The 22,259-nt window shown below is 42.7% G+C and overlaps 2 protein-coding genes across 3 annotated transcripts in view; one reads left to right on the top strand and one right to left on the bottom strand.

The window, feature by feature from the left end:
- The first annotated feature begins 60 nt into the window (after positions 1 to 60).
- Positions 61 to 4,803, top strand: SOD1 (superoxide dismutase 1). The gene is made up of 5 exons (XM_042866547.1): positions 61 to 208; positions 677 to 770; positions 1,256 to 1,325; positions 3,477 to 3,591; positions 4,234 to 4,803. The coding sequence occupies exons 1-5, from the start codon at positions 134 to 136 to the stop codon at positions 4,342 to 4,344; spliced, it is 465 nt and encodes a 154-aa protein (XP_042722481.1). The 5' UTR covers positions 61 to 133; the 3' UTR covers positions 4,345 to 4,803.
- A 1,772-nt stretch (positions 4,804 to 6,575) lies between these two features.
- The window catches only part of SCAF4 (SR-related CTD associated factor 4), a 46,588-nt gene continuing 30,904 nt past the window's right edge, over positions 6,576 to 22,259 (bottom strand). For both annotated transcript variants that reach the window (XM_042866545.1, XM_042866546.1), the window contains 4 exons: positions 17,056 to 17,218; positions 16,851 to 16,931; positions 16,563 to 16,751; positions 6,576 to 9,104 (listed from right to left, as the gene is read on the bottom strand). In XM_042866545.1, coding sequence (XP_042722479.1) covers positions 8,263 to 9,104; positions 16,563 to 16,751; positions 16,851 to 16,931; positions 17,056 to 17,218 — 1,275 coding nt within the window. In that variant the 3' untranslated portion in view covers positions 6,576 to 8,262. The remainder of the gene's footprint in view (positions 9,105 to 16,562; positions 16,752 to 16,850; positions 16,932 to 17,055; positions 17,219 to 22,259) is intronic.

The following is a 22,259-nucleotide window of genomic DNA, read 5'->3' as shown; positions in this document are numbered from 1 at the left end:
GAGAGCGCGCTGTGATTGGCCGCAGTGCTGACGGCCGCGCTATATAAGCCCCGCGGGAGAGGCGGGCGTGTTAGCCCTCGGGTGCTGGTAGGCGGCTGTGTGACTGCGCGCCCTCTCCGGCCGTTGCGAGAATATGGCGACGCTGAAGGCTGTGTGCGTGATGAAGGGGGACGGCCCCGTGGAGGGGGTCATTCACTTCCAGCAGCAGGCAAGGCCCGGCGGCGGCGGGTGGGGCTCTGTCAGCACGCTGTCCGGCCGCGGTGCTGAGTCATGGCGCGGGCGGCTGCGGGCGTCGGGGGGAGCGAGGCCGGGCTGTTGTCTTGCGTCCGCCGGTCGGTGGGGTGGGGCGGGGCGTGCCTCGTGTCTGCGGGGTGGGCGTGGGAGAGCGCCGGGTTGGGGCAGCTGGGGGTCAAGGAAAGGGTCCGCATCACAGCGGTGGGCGTGGAACGGGCTGCACAGGGCTGTGAGCACGGCCCCCAGTGCTGGAGTTTAAGGGGAGTTTGGCCAACTCTCAGGCATATATTCTGATGTTTGGGTAGAGTTCTTGGGGCTCGCTTCTAGCTTCTAGGTGATTCTGCATTGGTAGCTGAATTTTTATTGACCTGGAAGCTTCTCTTGTAATGAGTCTCTTTAATGCTGCAGTCACATCAGTAGTAATCAGCTCTTTGTGCTACAGGGTAGTGGACCAGTAAAGGTTACTGGAAGAATTACTGGCTTGTCTGATGGAGATCATGGCTTCCATGTCCATGAATTTGGAGACAACACAAATGGTGAGATGCCTGTCTTAGCTTCTGAGTTACAGCTGCAGTGTGATCAGCTTCAAGGAGCTGCTTCTAGTGTCACTGCAGCAACCGTCTTCAGCGTATGTGTGTTTTATGACTGCACATCTGTTCTAAGAAACTATGATTCCTAAGGAATTGATTCTCAGAATATTCTTTGAACACATTTAGGCTACTGTTCAAGGCCTGGTATATCAAGCACTGGCCTAATTACTTTTTTGACCTAGTTTTTAACCTGGTATTAAGAAATTGGAAAACTTTCATCTGGCGAAGAGCATTCTTGAATGAGTCATCTGGATTTGTTGAACTTGGAGTAATGTTTGTATGTTTATAGATCTAGCTGGAGAGTAGCTGTTTCATCAGTAATGATTTTTAACTTTCTCACACTATAGGAGGACTAAGGTCACGTATGGTATAAACACCAACTTTAACTGCTTACTGTGATGAATCTACTTTTGGTGGTTGTTCTTTTTCAGGGTGTACCAGCGCAGGTGCTCACTTCAATCCTGAAGGCAAGCAGCACGGTGGACCAAAAGATGCAGATAGGTGAGTTTAATGGGCCTGACCTAATGCTACTCAGTTGCAGCAGCTGTGTAAATTCGGCTTTCAGCTTGAGATGCTGCTGTCTAATTGCTAGGATAGTGCTAGAGGGAAACCAGCAATTTCAGCAGGACTTCTGAGGTCAGTTAGCAAGGTACTTGGAGATCGAACAGCAGTGCTTCAGGCACCCTGGCTTCAAGAGCGTGTGCAAAATGTAGTCTTTAGTACAATGGTCTTATCATAGCCTAGGGAGAGGAGGAGGTAAGTATGGGCTGTTAGTGAATGTTCATTAGGAGATAAGTGAGAAGGGAAAGGAGGATCCTGTACTAATACCTCTAGTGGTGCCTTGCTTCTCTGTTGGAGCTAGCTATTGACAGCAGAGGCCCTAAACTCTCATGTGTTGAGCTCTGTGTAGGTTTGTCATATGGCCTGTGAGGACCCTCACTGGGGCCTTGGAGAGTCTGCAAGATGAGTACAAAGCTGTGTGCCTGGCACAGGGGCTATTCATTTGGTGTGCTGGGTTTTTCTTAACCTCTTGCCTTAGGTACTGTGCTGCCTACAGGATGTATTCTTGTAGGGGTTGTGTGCCAGGTATAAGTACTGGTCTGTTTGCACTGAATGCCTCTGTCCTTGCCTTGAAAGTCCTCTGTCAGTGGAAGCTGACTGAATTCTTCCTAGGAAGTAGTTAAATGGCCCAGCTACCTTTGAGGGGGGGACCCTTTCATGTCTGAGGTATCTATGTAGTGTTTGAGCCCACTGCTGAGCAGCAGTTGCAGTAATATGCTCACTGGGTTCTGAGACTGGGAAGGTGCTGCTATCGTGCTGGCCTTCAGCCTAAAAGATTGTGCAAGTCTAAAAGGTGGGTTGATCTTGCAGAAGTAGGTTCTGGTCAAGCACTGTGACCAATCTGACAGTGTTGGTAAGTTTTTAGGTACTTTGTACCTACAGCTTCTATTGGTACCTTTTGGAGTGATCAGTTCCTTGCCAGATGAAGTACATTGGGTGAGAGCTGTCTGGATGAAAGCAGTGCAAAATGGTGGCTGAAGGGCTTCACAGGCAGGCAGGCACTCTAATGCTAAAGGTCACAGTTACATGAGCGTTGTGGCTTCTATTGATTCTCTGTCAGATCTTGCTTCTGATGTAACCTGCCTGCTCAAGCAGCTATAGGCTGGGGGTTCTTTGTGAAAGCATGAGAAGTAAGCTGTGCTTCTGTAAGGCTACAGTTGAAGCCTGTTGTACTAAAATTTCCTGGTTGCTTAAATCAAGCAAACTCCTAAAGGGAAAATTGCCTTTGTCCTTATTCTCTAGGATGGAGCTAAAAATATGAAATCAGCACTCTTCTCAGGAAGCAGGTAGTTGGCAGGTAGCTAGCAGAGCTGCTCACCCTGTGAGCATGGACAGTTCGGGGAACAAATTGGTGTTTGAGGTTCCATCAGCTTCAAATGAATGGTTTGTTTGGGGTAGTTGTGTAGGGGGGGAAAAAACTCCAGTGTGTCCAAATGTTCTACAAATACTGAGCTGAGTGAGGATTAAAACCCACCTAAACTGTGTAATGTCAATGTGGGGGAATGCCAGGCAGACTTGAACAGTCATTCCTACACTGGTTAGACATTAGCCAGCCTTTCACGTATCCCCTTTGACCTATCCCTTGTCAAACTGCTTCTGCTAATCCTGTTTAAGCCTGAAGCCAGCAGCATTTTGTGGAATAGCTGATTTGTTGTATACAGTAAAAGTACAGTGGTAGTGTTTGTCATGCCTTGTATGTACAGGAAAGGTTAAGACAGTAGTTTAAGATTTTCCTTCTGAGCGGAGGGAAACAGTCTCCATCAGCATGAAGGAATTGCTGGCACTTAAGAGTTGAGCACTGTTTGCTTAGCTTGCTAGGAGATAATGGCACTCCTTTCCCACAAGTGGGTTAGCCTTCATACTTCAAGTTCTACCTCAAATTGGATTTTAGTCATGTATTGAACTGAAGGAGTTAAAATCCATGGCTGGGGGGGTAGGGGTGTGTGTGTGTGTGTGTGTGTGTGTGTGTGTGTGCGCGCTGTGTGAAATGAGATGGAGTACTTGAGTGTGATAACTTAGCACTGTGTTGTGCAGGCCATCTGTCAGGGCTTTCAGTTCAACCAGACTGAGTTTCTGTGCTTCTCTGTGCAGGCACGTGGGTGACCTCGGCAATGTGACTGCTAAGGGAGGAGTGGCAGAAGTAGAAATAGAAGATTCTGTCATTTCTCTGACTGGACCACACTGCATCGTTGGCCGTACCATGGTGGTAAGTGCCTTGCTACCAACCTAGGGGCTTTAAAGAGCAGTGGGTTAGTCCTTGCTGTTTGATATGCAGGTTCTAGCATGGGGTTTTTGATGTGGTGACACTTCATTATTATGAGATCTTAATTTTCTGCTGCCCTTGTTGAGGATAATTTTAAGTGTGCTTCTGGCTGTGTGTGATTAAAGGAAGCTGAGTTGAGTAGGGAACCTGTAGTCAGCCACAAATGCTATCAGTGGAAGGCATGGGAGCTGACTCTTATGCTGGGGAAAGAGTGCGCGCTGCTCTGACAGTCAAGTAGCAGGGAGTTTTGTAATATAACATGTAATGCAGTGGCTGGGGATGTTGCATCTTCAGTGCAGCTCTGAGGGTGAACTGGGAGTCTGAGTTTGCTCTTAGAGTAAACTTTCTGAAATTTGGGGTTCTGGTGACTTCCAGTTCAAACAAATACAACTGAAGGTGATGCATCTTTATGGGTAAGTCTAGTCCTGAATTCTTAGCATGTGTACCACTTTGGCATTCAGCATTACAAAATGGGTAAGTGCTTTTTGTGCTGTAATGCCTCACTGGTAGCTGGCAGTCACTGCTAGTATGTGTGTAATGAAAAATGCAATGACATGAATTAAGGTATCTTCAATTCTCTTCTAGGTCCATGCAAAAAGTGATGACCTGGGTAGAGGGGGAGATAATGAGAGCAAACTAACTGGAAATGCTGGACCTCGTTTAGCTTGTGGTGTAATTGGAATAGCCAAGTGCTAACTGTTGTACCTGAGATGTTTAAGATGGCAGTGGGAAATGAGCTGTATTTCATTGTGATCACTGTTCTTGCTCTTCTTTGTGCAAGCAAAAGATTTATCACTTAATCTCATTACTACTCTGCGTTCTCAAGTATCAGTTTAACTGGTGAATACTGACATAATTTTGTATTATGTATATTGCAATTAAAGTGTTACTAATGGAAAAATCTCTGTAGTCCTCTGCTAAAGCATCTGCTGTAACCATTTGAAGTGCAGTCTTTGCTAACTGGAGCTCCTGTTCTGTGTAATGGAAGATGGCTGGCAGGGATCACATGCTGAACACCAAAGCTGCTCCTATGTTACAGGATTTAGAAGATGAGGAGTCTTAAGAGTTCTAGCAAAGCTACTCACCCAATAGCAGTAGGCAGTTTGCAGCACTGTATGTTTCAAATTGGGTAATAAACTTGCTGGGCAAAATGTATGTTGGTCTTGGCAGTCTATTAAAACTCTACAGCTGACTTTGTAAGGCTTGGACTTCATGGCAGTAGTTTGCAAGACATTGATAGCATCCAACAAATTGCATTGAGGCAGCAACCTTGGAACTGCTGCCTTGCTCTGTGGGTGCATCCCTGAAAGTGTTCCACATCCTGTATTAATAACCTGACACCTGGCTCTGTATCCCAGCCAGTGCCTTTATGCTTTCTTACAGAAATGTCCTCTTGCTGTAAAATGTGACAGGTGTTGGGCGACAGGAGTCTGATGCTGAAGTACTGGGGGGCAGCCCCAAGTGTGCAAGATGGTCTGTTTGCAGCATGTGTGGCCTTAGAGTAGGGGCTGGGTTCTTGTGGGCAGGTGCAGAAACCTGCCTGTGGTGAGAATTTGGGGTTGGTGTTCAGTGGCAGTCTGGATGTGGTGGTGAGGACATGTCCTTCAAGCTCTATAGGTTTCTAATAGGGAGAAAGCTTGGAATAAAATGCATGTGCAGAGGCAGGAGTTCTGTATTCAAGTTCCTCGAGTCTTGTCAGTGGTGTAATCACTGAGATTGCTCCAGCTGTTGCTTTTCTTTTATGTACCTTGTAGACACAGATTTCCAAGTCTTTTAATAGAGAAAATTATGAGTTTTAATGAAGACTTGTATCAACATTTCTTTTATCTTGTACATAAGTGATACTCATGGAAGTACTTGGTTGTACTTCCAGGGACACCCAGATTCCAGTGTAACATGTTACAAATGGAATGGCTTTCAGAAAAGCAAGAAGACTCTAAAAACACTGAACTTACATTCATTACAGGTGGCATTACAGGTGTGTACAGCCTCTACTCATCTGTACCTCTTCTGGTGGGTTGGCCTGTGCTCTCATTAAGCTGCAGCTGAAGAAAGATAGTTGGTGTACCTTTCAAACTGCTTCTTAGGTGTTGAGGATCTCAGAACACTTTGAAAATGCATGATACCATCACAACCTCCTTATGGTTAGAAGCTCAGAGGGTGGCTATGTTGTCTCCCTATTCCCTAAGTGGGGGGGAAAGCCGCAGGTGCGTGACAACAGCAGGGTGAGCAGCACAGGATGAAAGCTCTGGCAGCTCCACTGCTCAGCCACACTCAGCGCTGAACCCTGCTTCTCTGAAAGCAGAGCTTCACATTCAGCTGTCTTTGCCATCTTGGCTGAAGTATCTGAGCAGGCGCTGACAAGAAGTCAGCACTTGTTGAAGCAGGGAGAAGCAATACTTGGTTTATATGCATGCACACAGCCCTAAGTGGCAGGCATAGGCTCAGTAATCAAGGTATTAGCTGTTAACTTTATGGGGTCTTTACCTGTAATGGGTGCTTACACTGAGCTGACTTCTGTTTCTAAAGCCAGAGATTCAATAGTCAGTTCAAGAGCAGGATACACTTGTACTGGTGATGCATCCCCAGCATGGTTACTGCTTCAGGAGGCAATAAAGCATCATGCAAACAACATCCAAAGTTCTCCCTAGCTACTGTTCTCCAGTTTCCCAGAAAGAGAGAGAATACAGAGGTGGCATTTGTGTGAGCAGATGAACCTTCCATTTCTTTTATTCTTGCCTTAGATCTTTCAATAAAAGTGGATTTGTTAAAAAAGAAAATCCTACCTCCATACAGAAGTATGACAGTTCTTACTGAGACGGTCTTAAAGTGTGCCAGTGGTGTCTGGCTATACATGGAGTTAAGTGTGAAACAGACATTAAGGACACGAGTTTTAACACATGGAAGCTGAGTTCAGTACAAGTATGTAAACAGGTTTTTTTTTCTCTCTTTATTCTGCTATTGCAAGAACATAAAAATATATGTCCTCTTCCCCATTCATAACTCCACATTTGCTTTCCCTCCCCTCTCCCTCCCCCAGAAGAAAAGTTCCTCTGCCACAGAGCAGCTATGGAAAAGTACTGATGTAAAAAAGCAGCTGCCCTCGCTTAGGGGAGAAAAAAAAAAAAACCAACGAAAAAAACCAACTTTAAAAGCAGAACACGCCTATAGCAAGGAGAAAAAAAATTAAATATGCACAGGATTCATACAATTTTTCCACTACACTTTCAGAGCATAACGAGGTTCAATTGAACGCCTGGTGCAGCCCGAGCCTCGCATTCAGTGCGTGGGCTGATCAGAGACCGATACAGCATGGACGTGTTGGGGCTCAGGCTGCTCGGCGTCACGCAGCGGTCTCTCGAGACTGTTTGCACCCAAAGGGCCAACCGCAAAGAAGCAGGATTTGCCCTGTTAAAATCTACCCAAATTCTTTAAGTAACCCGGAGAGAAAATGGTAAAACTCTGACAAACACAAAAATAAGCATTCTTTTTCCATCAGTCCAACAGGTAACAACGCTCGGCGGCTAAAAACTTCAGACCTACCTCTTGCAGGCTTACAGGAGGTACACATCATTAACACAGCGGTAGCAGCCCGGCTTTGTGAGAACAGGCAGCACGTTAAAATCCTCGAGCGGTCTCTCACTCCCCCATCAACTCCCAGCCCCGCTTCAATAAAGACAGGCTTTGCGTCGCACGTTGTTTTTTGGTGTCTGTCTTTGATTTCTCTTTCACCCCGCTTTCCAAACGGCCGTCAGTGCGTAAGGCGTACAGAAGGTGCTGAAGCGGTGCCCTTCCCGCCCACTGCACAACCTCACAGCCTCACAGAGTTGCCCAGGGATGGCTGAAGGCGTCCCCTTCACGCTGATGAGGCGGCGTTTAGCACAGAACCACTTGGAGGGAGGGGGGAAAAGGAAAAAAAAGAGACAAAACCAGGCTCGGTCGCATTGCAAATACCGAACGGAACACTGCAAATAGCCCCGCAATTCACATTTCCAAACTAACCTTTACCTCCCACGGTCAGGTAGATCATTAAAATGCAGCAAGCTAAAACTCAAGGTGACAATTACAAATAAAAATTGGCTTCCGTGAATAGCTACACAAACAGATGGATTCCTTTTAACAAATAGAAACAGCACAGTCTAATTTAGACTCCCGTACAGCGTCAGCAGTTCAAACTTAAAAGATGTCGAACGATCCTTCTCCACTTCAGTGCAGTGTAGGAAGAATAGCACACGTTAAGGTTTGTTACGAAAATAGAGTTTATTAAAAACACATCCCTATTGTTTTGAGGAGCTTTCACCGTTACCTTTTCTTAAATTAAAAAAAAAAAAAAAAAATAGAAAGCACTTCTACTTCTGATTTGTAAACTTTTTAAAGTCAAAACTTTAAAAAAGTTACAGCAAAAATGGGTAATATTTTAATCATATCTTCAGTATTTTTGTGTTACGTTGTGGCTATTTTAAATAGAAGGGAAGCAATCAAATTGCTTACAATTCCCCGCCAACTACCGAGGGGCTGATAGAAGCAGAAGCAAGTATAATACAGCAGACTGTACAACTCTAAAGCTCTACACTCCAACAAATGTCCCTGTCCTCGGCTGAGAGGTTCCAGTCCCTAGCGAGGAGCCTCCGCGACCGCGCTCAGATCCTTTTCAGCTTGTTCCACGGATGAGGTAGCCTCAGATGTCAACTCATCCTCAGGCTTTACACCTGAGGGTTCAGACTCTCCTTTAGGAAGTTCTGAAACAACGTCTGCGTCTTCCATTTTGCCGCTATGAGATTCGTGGTTTTTGTCACCATCTGCCCTGTCTGTCACCTCGGGTTTTTCCTTTCCTCGGTTTTCATCCTTGTCTCTGCGAGACTCCCTATCTCTAGAATCTCTCTCTCTGTCTCGATGTCCACTGGACCGTCTGTTTCTGTCCTCCATGTCCCTGTGCCTATCGCGCTCGGGGCTCCTTCTCCCCCATTCTCTCCTGTCACGATTACCAGGCCGCTCGTGATCTCGGTCGTCGCTGCGGTTGCCGTAGCGCTCGCGGTCGTTTTCTACCCGATTGCCAAAAGATCTCCTTCCGAACCTCTCCTGGTCTCTGTTAGGCGTGAACGTCTGCCTGTCGTTCCTGAACTGCCTCCCGTCTCTGTTCTCCTCGGGTCCGCTGGGCCCTCCGCTTCCCGGCATCCCGCCAGGCCTCACAAAGTGGCCCGGAGGAGGGAAGGGGGTTTTCATTCCATGGGGAGGAGGCATCCCGAAGCCCCCCGGGCCCGGTGGGGGCCCTCTGTGCATCATGTGTGGCGGCATGTGTCGCGGCGGCATCATGGGGAACCGCTGCATAGGAGGCGGTGGCATTCCTGGAGGTCGCTGCAGCGGTATCAAGCCCGGCCGGGCACCCAGGAGGCCGGTGGATGGAGTCTGCAAGCCAACAACGGGGGCCGGAGGGGGCGGCGCGACTCCTTGGGTGCCTGAAGCAAAGAAACAGAAGCGTAAGTTAAAATAAAGTAACGTCGTTTTAAAAACATTCAGAAAGTCTCATGAAACGAGTAACACAGAAATGGCGTGGGGAGAGCCGGCCACAATGTGTCTCGTGACGGTTTGCACGCTGTCCAGAGAGCTCTGTCCTTCAGCAGAAGTTTCTTTCGTGCTACAAATAATGACTGTTGAGACAGACAGCAGCTATTTGCTTCTCCTCATGGCTGCACCGTCTGCAGGTCTGAGTGCCTCACCTCCAACTCCGTGCCTTGCTTTGGTTAGCCTCCCTAATGTGTTATGCTTCACAGGCTTCTGCATTACAGGCGCGTGCTAGCTCAGCTAGCTCTAGAACCCTTCTCCTCTGTGATAAGCACCATTAAGGCATTCCTGGCTAAAATACCTGAAATTTCAGCTGGGTTATCAACAAGACTTCCAAGCGCAGAAAAAGCAGAAGGCAGCAGTAAGTGATGGGGAGCTAAAGTCAGAGCACTGCTGGGCAAGGAGCTGGGAGCTGTGCAGTTCCATCTACCCTTCCCAAGAAAATCAGTAACACAAGTTTGGTTTTGCAACATAAAACTAAAAGGAAATGCAACAGACAGTTTCTGGATTTTTTTTTTTCCCAACAGTTTTCTATCTTTTGCAGAATCACAGAATGGCTTGGGTGGGAAGGGATCACAAAGATGACGCCATTCCAACCCGCTGCTGTGGGCAGGGCTGCCCCCACCAGCACCAGATTGGGATAGAATCATAGCATGTGTCCAGTGTCAACTATTCTCCATTTTTCATTCTCCTGCAGCACTGGAGTCTTGGTTTCAGCATGATCTTCCTAAGAGGAAAACGAGGAACCTCTCAAAGGCAGCTGACACCAACTCAAGGAGCTGTGGCCAAAAGCTGAGGAGTATGAGGGGCAGATGGGTGCTTTGCACCATTAAATGTGCAGCTCATCGTGCAAGTCCTCTGTGTTCAACCCACACTACTGGCTCATGCCCTCTGCCTTTCACACTGGATCCATCAGCCCCAGGCATTTCTGCTCACAAGGAATTTACCTGCATACCTGAGAGAGCGTATCTATACAGACATTTTTAAAGTAAAACCCAAAATGAAAATGGTTTTATTTCCCCACACATTAATAAAAATGAAATGCAAGAATGCAGCTTACATGCAAGTTTGTAACTACTGCCTTGGGCAAAACTGAAATGCCAACCAGCCACCTAGATTAACATTGAAATTAAATACTTGGCAGTGTCACACTGAAAACTGCATCTTGAGCAGAACAGAGCAGACGTGTGCAGACATCCCACCTTCCAGTCAGACATCACAGCTGATTTATTTAGCATCTGCAGCCCAGCTAAGCCTGAGCTTTCTGCAGAACTAGTGCCCTGCCACCACACCACTTCTCACACTAAGGACGTGTCTGAAGAGAAACCTTTTCATGCATTTCATACTGGTGACAGAAGGAAACTACGTGTCACTGGTGAGTAAACCTCAGGGAGCAAAGGGATGCATGTTCTTCCAGTCCGTGGTGCCACCTTACCTTCCCCTCCAAGCAGCCACTTTTAAGACCCGGCTTGAAAGATGACACTCTTTGAAAGCAATGATCCACCAGCAACAGCTTGCTTTTTTTTCTGAGGTGTTTTTTTTTCCTTTTCAAGATAAGCAGCCCCGTCCCTCTCAGTTCAAAACTAAGGCAACCTGCCGTCTTGTCTGAGCTCCTCCTAGACTCAGTCCCACACATCTGGCAAGACAGACACATGGCTACTGGTGCCTTCCAAGAAACTTATTTTGCTGAGTTTTGAGATTCAGGGATGTTTTTAAGTAAATTCTACCATAGAATTTTAAAAATAAGGCAGAAAGAAAGAACTAAGATTTAATGGGCTGAAGAAGATAATAGGCATGTTTCTGCTCTACAGCAGCAGATGAAGTGAGGGCTATGATGCATGAGGCAAGTGAGATAAGCTTTTTCAATTAAACAATACCTGCCATTTCAATCTCCTGGCCAAATTTCTACACAGAAGAACAATGCATGGAAGCAGCACAATGTATCCAAAAAGTCATTCTCCTTCAATCCGGACTGCATCATTAATGCAGCCGAACGCTTTTTGTTTTCAATAAACCCTCTCACCTTTCCAGGCTGGAGTATACTGCAGAAAGCACTGTTAGTTTCTACTTGTGCTGACAAATTAGGCACTAATTAAAAATTTACTCCAAAAAAGCTGTCCAGAAATACCCCCAAGTTAACTGAAAATGTTCAGTAAAATTAGCGGCACAGATCAGGTGCAAGGCCTGAGAAAATTCAGTCTTTTGTTGCTTTACATAAGGAAAGAGAGTATGCAAAATGTAAATAGCTTATCAAACCTGAAGAGAAATGCAGCAGCTCTCAGAGAAGCAATTAAGTTATTCAATGACCATCTCATACCTGTGCAAACGAGTGATGGAATTTATCTGCCCCAGCCTCTGTTTCATTTACGAGCTCACATTTGCAAGCCTTTTTGTAGGCAGCCTGGTCTTCTTGCTTATGGACTTGACCATCCCTCAACCATCCCTTTTACTGGCTGCTTCCTCTGCTTACGCTGCCTCAACCATGGCTCTTATTACAAGACATGGCTTTTATTGCTGGCAAACTTCATCCTCAGACCTTATACCTAAATGCTAATTCTGTTCAAATGTGTAAAATACAGATTGCTCTCACATGTTGGTGTTTTTTTTTGTGTGACTTTTACCAGTAATGCATATTTTACCAGTAATGCATAAGGAAAGGCCATGAGCACTCGAGAAGCCTTTAATGCGAAGAACTCCTACAAAAACAACCCCATCTCCAACTACCTGAACGTTCTCACAGATGCAAGAGCAGCCAACCAGCATCAAGATTGTCCTGCTTTCACTTTACTCATGAAGAACAGCCCAAATGCTACCCCTGTCCTGAAGGAGTATTTCTATCCACAGAGCTCACAGTAAGAGTCCTTATTGTATTGACAATCAAGTAAAAAGCCAGACTGCTGTGGCTCTGTAATCCTGGTCATATTCTCTTCTGGCTGGACACATTCCCTTGTGATAATTACCAGTGTTAAAAATGCTAGCATGGGAAAGGAGTGCGGCGTCTCATTAGTAGTGTGGCTTTTTTTTTCTTTCTTTAAATTGAACTCTGCTCCATAAGATGCCAGTATCTCACAATTGTTAAATTGCTTCTCATATGTGTTGTTACAGGAAAGCAAGTGACATTTTCTGCATTTAACACCTTGCTTCATATACAACTCTGTCAAGTTGGATAAAAGTACACGAGAACATGAAGTCAAAAGCTTAGGAATCCAGCAGATCATCAAACCAAGGGTTTCAGGATGAGGCTGATGCTTACATTCCGCAGTTCTGCTTGCCACATTAATTCTCCCACCATACTCCAGTAGGCAATGCAGGATGTTAAAACGAAGCATCGCATACTATCAGGGAATTCTTAGAAGTACCAAACACAATGTTTTGAGTCTTGTGTCTTTTTCTGATGTTTCATGAAGAATGCTTTAAGAGCAGGTCAAGAACATAAAGAAGCCTAAATATACGAGACTTAATATTGCTTCACACCCTAAACAGCTTACTATAGATGCCAATGTTTTTCAGCAATCAGTGCCCATCCCTGAAGCCAACAGGAACTTGCCCCTGTTCACTTAAGATGCTTTAAGAAGGAAGCAAGAGCCCAGCTATGTATGTGTATAGTGTTGGTTACCAATGTTAGGATTTCTACCATTCCCATTTTATACAACATAAATACCACAGTCATCCAGGACAAAGGGTCATCAAGGCAAAAATGAATTCCACGAACGGTGCTTGAGAGTTGATGTGTTCCCTTACCTCTGAATTCCCATTCAGTAGTATTAGAAATGTAACATTCATATATATAATTAGCAAGCATGCAGTGTTACGCTTTTAAAATGGGCAAACAAGAAATTTGGAAACATCAGGTTTACCGTTGCTCATAACCTGTACTGGGAAAATGCTTCTACCTCCTTAAGTCCCCACACACACTTTGTAAGAGATAATATTCAGATGAGCTCAGGGAAGACGATACACTGTCCTTCATCATTTAATGCAGACTACAAAAAGACCATGTGGTCACTGGGTAGCAAAACAGCGAGGGAGCAAAGAACTGTACTCAGTGTGCATTAACAGGAAATGAATACCAAGCTCACTGAAAACTATGGTATATTATTTTTTGATAATACGTGATTATCATTATAGAAATTTTGGGAAAGAGAGCATTAGACAAAAACCTACCAACTGCAATATGATGTGTTTAATCAAGATAACAGATCACAATCTGAGTATTTGAAACACAGCATCTGAAACAGCAATTTATTACTGATCCATATTACAGCATTTGCTCAACAGGAAGAACAAGTTGGCAAATCAGAAATGATATCAGGCTGTCACCTTCTGCAGAATGTACATGAAAAAGGAGTCTAAAAATATCTCCTTGCCAGATCATTTTAAAAGTGACACATGAGGACACACTCACAAAGCCAGTAACAATCTGGATAATCTTGTTCCAATCAAGAACAAGAAGCTGTAACAACAGTGAATATGATCAAGGATACAACTAAATCAGAACAACCCAAAGGTCTTTTTTTTGTGTTCATTTGTTTTAAGAAAGAAACACAAAAAAAAAACAAAAACAGCAATGTCCACAAAAGATCACCTCACTGAAGCACAAACACGTCTTTGTCAGAAGTGATGAAAGAATTACATTGGAGGCACAAATGAAATTAGTGGAGGTGAAACAGAATGTAACTTACAATACTAAGAAAGCATATGAAATCTTACAATCATCAATTTGGAATGACTTTGTGACATATCTTCCATATGAAAACCACACAGATAGATAAGCTTCATTCTGAAGTTACAAAAATTAGAAAAGAGTCTCTGTATTTGTACAGTCTACGTAAAGTATTCTCAAGCAAGGTTACTGAATTTAAATTTGAGAGTCTCTTCAAAGCAATCTTCATTCCTCGAATTCAGCTTTGCTGCGGTAAGTTCTTCTATCCTGCCCAAATATTCGAAGACCATCTCTTCATTCTTCTTGTTAAACTACTCAAGCCCCTTTACCCCTACTTCCCCAAGCAGTCCTCATGACATACTTCATGATGCTGTCAAGCAAATCTTTCTTCCACCTTCTTTGTCTCAGCTTGGAGAGCCCCATCATGGGCATGATAAGGAGCAGTTTAAGAGGACTCTGTGAGCAACTAGTCACACGATCAGTCGTATATTCAAATTGCTAAGCCATATGCTTGCAAACACAGGTTTGATCAGTCTGAAGCATGACTCCCTCTCCTGCACTTTCCCCAAGGCTAACTGAGGGTGATGCTGTACCTGCCCACTTACTTCGTCCAGGTCATTTGCTTCTGGACTGCACAAGACCGCACACTACAGCTACACATAACTGTCAGGCCTGCCAGTCCTGGGCTCCAGGACTGGGATGCACACGTAGATTGCATCTCACACCCGTACACATGGTGAACCCTCAACACACTCCATTTCCCAGGCTTCGATTTCCCTAGGAGCGAAACCTGACGCAGAGTGAAAAGGAAGGAACGACGATGCAGCCTGGCCAGCTCTTGAATTCAGATGACGGGGAGCTCAAGGCTCAAGGGACACTTTGCAATCTGGTCAGTATGCATAGCAGTAAGCATCACCTCTGTCACCGTTTGCTTCTAGCTCACAGGGAGACTGCATCTGGACTCCCACACGCAGTTACGCTCCGTTATTATGTGAATTGAGGTGGTTTTAACACAAGTGTTTCATTGGTGTTAACTTACTGAAAAGACTCAAAAAAGACTGAAACTAATTTTCTTGTATCATGTATGCGATGGTGACTAGCTCCCCTTAACTCCAAAATGTCAAGATGGAATTCCTTCACCTAGCTCCTTGATTCTCTAACTTCTTAAAATAAGACGCTCCTTAACACAAAAAAGCATTTACTTAAAGAAACACAGATCTCTTAACTATTATCTTGAGTCTACTTTGTCTTACACATGAGCAGACATGTCTTAATACATGAGCAGACAATCTCAGAAAAAGAGGAAAGTTTCTATCTGCCTGTTGAGACCGACTGTTGAGCAGTCACTCTGACCCCATGAATAGCTTTATCCACCTCGACTACTCAGTAAACAGCTAACAGAAATAAAGCCAAATTCTTCAGTTTCAGATTTATCAAATTCAGCTTCCTTGAGTTTATAAGAATAAGAAAGCTACCACCTGAGTAATGGAGTAATTCATTTACTTCACTCCAATCTTCTTCATAAAATATTTTTGCTGTGTGTACAGCGATACAGCAAACTGCAGACATTGGCTTGGACTAAGAAGTTCCAGTTATGTTGTACGAAGACACTGCAAAACTTCAACAATAACTGAAGTTTATTGGTAACACTGTATTACAACCGCTAAAAATTTAATTTGGTCATTAAGAGGGGAAGATATTTATTTATTTTTATTTCTTAAACAACACCTTTCTGTACTCCATAAATATTCAGCTACTGGTTTGAGATATTCACTTTTAAGAGTGATTTTCAGAGAGAACAGGCACTTCAGTTTTTGAAAAATCCCTTTCAAAAGCTCTCATTTGGAGTTTCTAACATGAAGCATCCAAAAATGAAGCATTCCAACAACTGGAAAATGTAGTCTTCAAATGTCTAAGAGCAGTTAAGTACCCAGGGAGACAATTTTTTTTTTTTTTTTTTTGCTGTTTTGCAGTATGCACTGCATATTTCTGGACAGAAAAATACTTAAAACTGTATGTCCCATTCACTTGTCAGGCACTTTTTAAGAGATCTAAAATACCACAAGTATAACAACCTCAGTAGGAAATGTTTTCTGAGTGTATGTATTCTTGACAGTGATACATGAAGGGACACTTCTAAGGTAACAACTTGGAAGAAGGTTTTGAAGTCTACAGAACTACAGGACTGAATAAAACTTGTTCTTTGTTGATTTTTTTTTTAACCATTTTATTAAAATCATTCATTCCATACATAAAAAGCACACCATATTTTCATAGACTTTAAAAAATACACTAAAAAATACTGTTCTGCTGTAAAGATAAACTTCTAGTAACCTCTATACATGAAATAGTTGAGTCTAAAACTCAGCTCAAATGCCATACAAATGTTTTAAGTTTTGTATGTTGTAAAAACCTCCATTTGTTAAAGGAGGCAACATGGCATTCTGTCCTCTAAGTTAAATGTTATGGCTTTTTGTTTGTTTATAAAACAAATGTTGACTAATGAAGTTTTACTGCTTCTTGTAAAATCAAATATTTAAAAATATTTAAAAGCCGAAGAGGACAGAAATTTCAACAGTTTTAAGAAATCTGCTCTACTTCACCATTAACTGAGTCAGCAGCAAAATCAGAATTAAACTATAAATTCAGAGAACAATAGAACAGAAGAATATATACAAAATGAACTTACCAAGAAGCGGAATAGCTTGGGTGACAGGAGCAGGTACATTAGTAGGTGCTACAGGAGGTGGAACGGTCGCATATATTTTGGAACTATCAGTAGTTTCAGCATTTCCTCTGGATCCAGAAACCACTGTTGGGATGGGATTTCCTACAGATGCCTCTTTCGTAGTGTCTTCATTCACTCCAGCTGCTGTAGCTAAGGAAGAACGCAGTGACATATTAAAAAATAAGTCAGCTTTTCTGCTTGCATGGTAGCTTCCTTCTATCATTGCTTGCTCAGAATTTAAGCACTTACAGTTTGGGATGTTTACTGCTGGAGTGTGAGGAACAGATACCGGAGGAGTTATAGGTGGTGGTGGTCCAGGAGGAAGAAAGCCTATAAGAAACGTATGCATTAACGCTACACATCATCTACCAACACGTAGCCGTGCTGCTGATATGCCAAATACTATTATTTGGTATATGGTTAAAAGAAATACTGCATATCCCTATGACTATACCTGGAGGCAAATGCATTGGGTTGAAACCAGGTCGTAAAAATGGAGGTGGTGGTGGTGGTGGCACTCCAGGAGCAAATCCAGGAGGCGGAATTCCTAGAGGCGCTGTGAAAGCAGGTGGCTGGAGTGCACCAACCACAGGAGGACCTGATGGATGTGGTGGAACCTAAGGGAAAAAAAGAAGTGTGTTACCTCGAGACTAAATGCGTTACTCCTTGTTTAGATAAAGACTCTCTGCCATGTTTAGCCTGTTCAACAATTTAAGCCATCTCAAATTACCACCCAGCAAGGTGGCTTAAGTAACAGCAGCTGAACTTACAACTTAAAGTATCAACACTGATCTCATTTGCCTTTGTTCTTAGAAAAAAAATAAATTCCCTGTGCTAAATCATTATTACTGCATGATGACAAGTCATCTAAATATACACTTTACACACTAGCTGAAATTCATTTTACCATCTGGCACAAAGCACTATTAAACCACGAATGTGAACCAATTAGAAGCTTTCTCCTTTTATTTATTTTTTTTCCATTTTGCTACCTGAATTTGCATACTAGAGTGAATTTTCTTTCCTTAGTCTTTATTTTTAAATTCTGGTAGGTATCAAGCTGTTTCTGAATGAAAACTGTGTTAAATTAAACTGGTTACTAGACTCATAATTACTAATTTACTATAAAAGCTACAGCAAGTGTTTAGAAATCAAAAGGAAAAATCAAAATATGTTTTGTATTTAACATTTGACTACTGAAGTGAAGGAGAGCTGTGTAGTCCAGTGACCATAACTAACCTGCCTGCATCAAACTTCAGAACTACTACAACAAAGGCCCACCCTACCTTACGTATCTATGGTGTAAAGGGAAAGCCTGTTTTATTTTATTCTTAGAACTGAACAAAGTGGCATTAAAGTGAGCTAAGTAAAATGGTCTTAAACCTGAAAAGATGCTTAAAGTTGCCAGGTAACCAACAGCACTTCAAACTTTTGTTCCAACTTCTTCGCTAATGGGAAGTGTCAGGGAGCTGAGGCACGTTAAAATTTTTGCTATTAGAATTACTAAATCAACTAATTACGAGACTCAAATTCACTGATTATTAGGCTATAATATAGAAGTGTCACTTTTTAATTCTTTAATTTTTAATAATAATTTAATTATTTATCTTTGTTTTACAATAACATTAATTTTAGCCTTGGCCTGAGGGCTAAAGCTAAATGAACAGGATCTGAGGCACCACTGCACATGGAGACATTCAGACACGGACAGGAGAAAAAGAGTCAGAAAAAAAACTTGAGAGGTTGACAAAAGTTACAGGTGGTCCCATGTGGGACAGTTGGCCAGACTGTGCAGGTGCTTTACAGAGTGTTAGGTGAACAACAGCCAAACAGCACAGAAAACCATAAACTTCTAGGCACCAGGACCATCCAAGGCCAGCACTGAATAGGTAGGCAAGCTCAACCCAGGAATACCACATAGGGCTGATACTGCACAGATGAACACTAGTACTGAGTAATCCTGGAGGTGCTTGCATTCAATTGCTGTTAAAGGTTTACAAAATGTACTCCAAAACCAGAATGACTTAAGTGCTGGTAGGTCCTTTTGTTTGTTTGCAGGCGCTCCTGCAGAGAAAAAAAGCTTGAAAAAAATTGTTTATAGACCCTGCAATAGAACTGCTGATTGCACAAATGTGTTTATATAATGGATGCACTTAACTGAAGGAATTGAGCAAGGCAAAGGTAAAACGGGAAAATACATTAAGTGCTGCCAGCCCTTACACAGTGAAGAGCTGAGAAAACTGTATGAATGGCTTCAGAAAGGTAATGAATAGTAAAACTGTGACTGAATGAGAACAGAAGCAACATCAAAGGAAAATCATTTAGGTAGATATGTGAGGATATTCACACCTAATTATCAAAGCTTAACTACTCGTTCCCCTCCCCCTCAAAAAATTAACCCTAAGACATCATTCTACCTAAAATGGCAAAAAGGCAGTAGAAAATTGTGCACAAACATCATATCTAATTTAAAGTTTCTCTGTTGAAGAGATGGAACCAATGGCTAATAAACACAGACAAGAAGGACTGGTGAACGATTTCATAACAGTAGCCACTAGACAGGAGGAAAAAAAAAAAAGAGTAACACAAATTTTACAAAGGAGACCTTTTACTCGTGGGGAGATAAACACTGGGGGGGAAACATGGTATTTTATTAGCAGCATTAGAAACTGGAGTAACTGAGCCCTAATAGCAGTAACACAAATTGTGCTGCATCTCAACAAACATGTCTCGGGGTTTAGTTTGTGTCCAGACACCACTGTTTTTTAAAACATACCTCTCAGACTGAGAATTGAAGGAGAATCACTGGCCCAGCATGGTCTGCATCCATGCTCCAAGACAAATATCTGTTTAAGAGCACCTGTATCTCCATTGGGAAGACTGGCAAGGAGCAGCCTGCCAGTTTCTATGTAAAGGGTATACGATGGAGGAGCTGTCCAAAATCCATCTTGTTGTAGGGAGGGAAAGTATGTGGTACGTGATAGCATACCAGGAAACAAGGGATGTATGGACATTTTGGATTGTGGTTTCTGGATGACAACTCATTAAGCAAAGAAAATGGATTCTGGGCTGGACTGGGAAACTCACAGTAAGGGCAAAAACTTCAGTTTATCGCCCTAGCAAAGTCTGAGCCATTCTTCACTGTAAAAGAGTGACAGTTTTGGTAGGGTATAACAAGCTTTGCTAAGAAAATGGAACACCAGTAAAGCTCGTAATTGTATGCGTAACACAACTGGCATCACAAGTGCTATTAACTAACACAAGTCTCTCTCTTGGCTATTGAGAGTAGAATTCACCTTCAACACTGCAATATGACTTAAAAATAAACAAGGACCTACCCTCAGAGCAGATCACTGAGGTGGATTACTCAGGAGTGGGACCAGGTTCAGCAACACCTCAGAGATCTAAATCTACAGGCAAGAAAAGGGCTCATGCCAGTGGCACGGCACAACACAACAAAATTCCATCTATCTATCCAACAACCCAGGATATTGTAGCCAAAGAGTGCTATGTGGGCTATCAGGCCAAAGAACTAGACTTACCTATGGGGGCTAGTACTTGTAAAAGATATCACTGGTTTTAAGCACATTACCACTATGTACATTAATGGGTTTCACTTATATTGACAGAAGGAAGCCAGTCTGCAGGCAGCCACACCGCTCACAGGCAACACCCAGTGGAGCAGGGCTTCTAAGTGCACAGCCCATGCACAGGAGGCCTATTTAGGTTCTAGCAGAGGAGTGATGAAGCTCCTTCAGATCTCAACTATTTAGTGGAACAATGTTAGGGCTGCAAACAGAACACAGAGCTGCTAGCCAGGCCCTAGCCTCAAGATGAGCTCAATGTCCAGGATGTAAGATACTACTGGACAGCATGAGAAGCTGCTGGACACAACAGATAACAGCATGAGAAGCTGGCAAAAGTTACGAACAGTACCATAAGGGATGGCTGGACATGACAGCTGGTTAGCAGGGTACTTTGTAAATAACAGCCATGCTTCACAATCAGAAAGAACTATCTTAGAGAGAACAGGCTTTTTGGCAAGGCGAGTGTTGTGTAAGGAACAATTTCCTAGAGTAGCATAAAGGATTTAGTATTAGGTAACGGCATCAAGTTGCAGAATCTGCATCTATAACATGTAGACCAGGGACCAACATGGACAATCAATTAGCCTATAGTCCTTGCAAGCCTGGAACAGAGAAAAAGAGGGATGACTATAACAAAAAAAAAGAGGATTAAGAAGTGAGAAATGGGAGGACAACGTATGGGAATCGTGCAGTCTGATTGTTTGGGCATATCTGTCAGGCAGCCCTACACTTCGTTACCACAGCCCAAAATAAGACAATGCATCAAACCTGTTCTGACATAACAAAGGTATCAAAATCTGCTTTTCTGATCAGAGGAACAAAGGTGGACTGGGTGCTTTTCCTGCTAAAAAGAGTGCAACCTAACAGACCAATTGAGCATGTGGGTATCACTGTGCTGATGTGCATTTCCAGAAACAGCAGCTAACCAACATTCTTAAAAGCCTCCCCACATCTTGAAGTCCTAAACATGTTACTTTTACCACTAACACCACGACTATCATCACAGCTGAACTTCAGTAGTAAGTTTTTGAAACTGTTTACAAACTAATAAACTGATTTTATGGTGTGCCAGAAAAGACCAATGATTTTTACAGTACAACACAGCCTGAAATCAAAGCAAATCCAGAGGTGAAGGCCAAATACAGTTCTTTAATCCTAGCCTGAATTTGTAAAGGTGCAAGTACCTTTGCCATAGTAAAGAACACTGAAGCTTGTGATATGTAGATGAACTGCCCTGACACACTTATATTCTAGAACTGGTTGACTTTTTTTTTTTTTTTTTACACTTCCTTTTTCAGCATAGATTTAAGGGAAATAAAAATACAAAAAAAAAAAAACCAAAACAGTAATATCTGATACAGTTAATTCTAATTAAAGCCAATTACAGCTAATGGCTATTAAATCTTTCTGAAAAACAAGATTTAACTAATGCATTTATTTGCTAAGAATATTTGGAGCATTTAAGAAATTCTGTGTCAAAAGAACACAGAACTCAACATACTATGTTCTCAAATCAAGTAAACTGATAAATTATACACATTTTCAACAACATGAGTTCTTGGTCTTCTCTGAGTGTCTGCCATGTTACAGTCCACAACATTTCTCAAGATTTAAAGTAGTTTTATTCTAACTTCCTCCCATTTGGAAAAAAGTACACTATCATCTTAACAGTGACAGGAAGTAAGCTACTATTACAAAACCAGCAACACTCTTCTGTCAGTAAGTAAAGCTAAAAGAAATAGATTGCAAAGCACTTAAGGGAATAATTGTTATTACTTAAACTAGTGGTAAGAACAGTGTTCTTTTTACAAATGAACATTAATTTTGATTTAAGATCACTGTAACAACAAAGGCAGAATATAAAATTTTTCACATGGAGATCCTAAGGGCTGTTCAAAGAGAGCATACACAATATGAACAAATACTAAAGCAATATGCTATTTTAGATCTGTAGCTGAGTTAAATCAGTAGTAAGGAAAAGTAATTTGGAGAACATGCAAAAAATTAATGCAGTCATAAAAGAGTGGATGTACTTCATCCTATTAATAAAAATAAACTGATGTAATAATTT

The sequence above is a fragment of the Lagopus leucura genome, unplaced genomic scaffold (genome assembly GCF_019238085.1).
Source record: "Lagopus leucura isolate 7727_CA_CO unplaced genomic scaffold, USGS_WTPT01 Super-Scaffold_100001, whole genome shotgun sequence".
NCBI classification, from domain to species: domain Eukaryota; kingdom Metazoa; phylum Chordata; class Aves; order Galliformes; family Phasianidae; genus Lagopus; species Lagopus leucura.
This window is presented reverse-complemented; position numbering and strand designations above follow the sequence as displayed.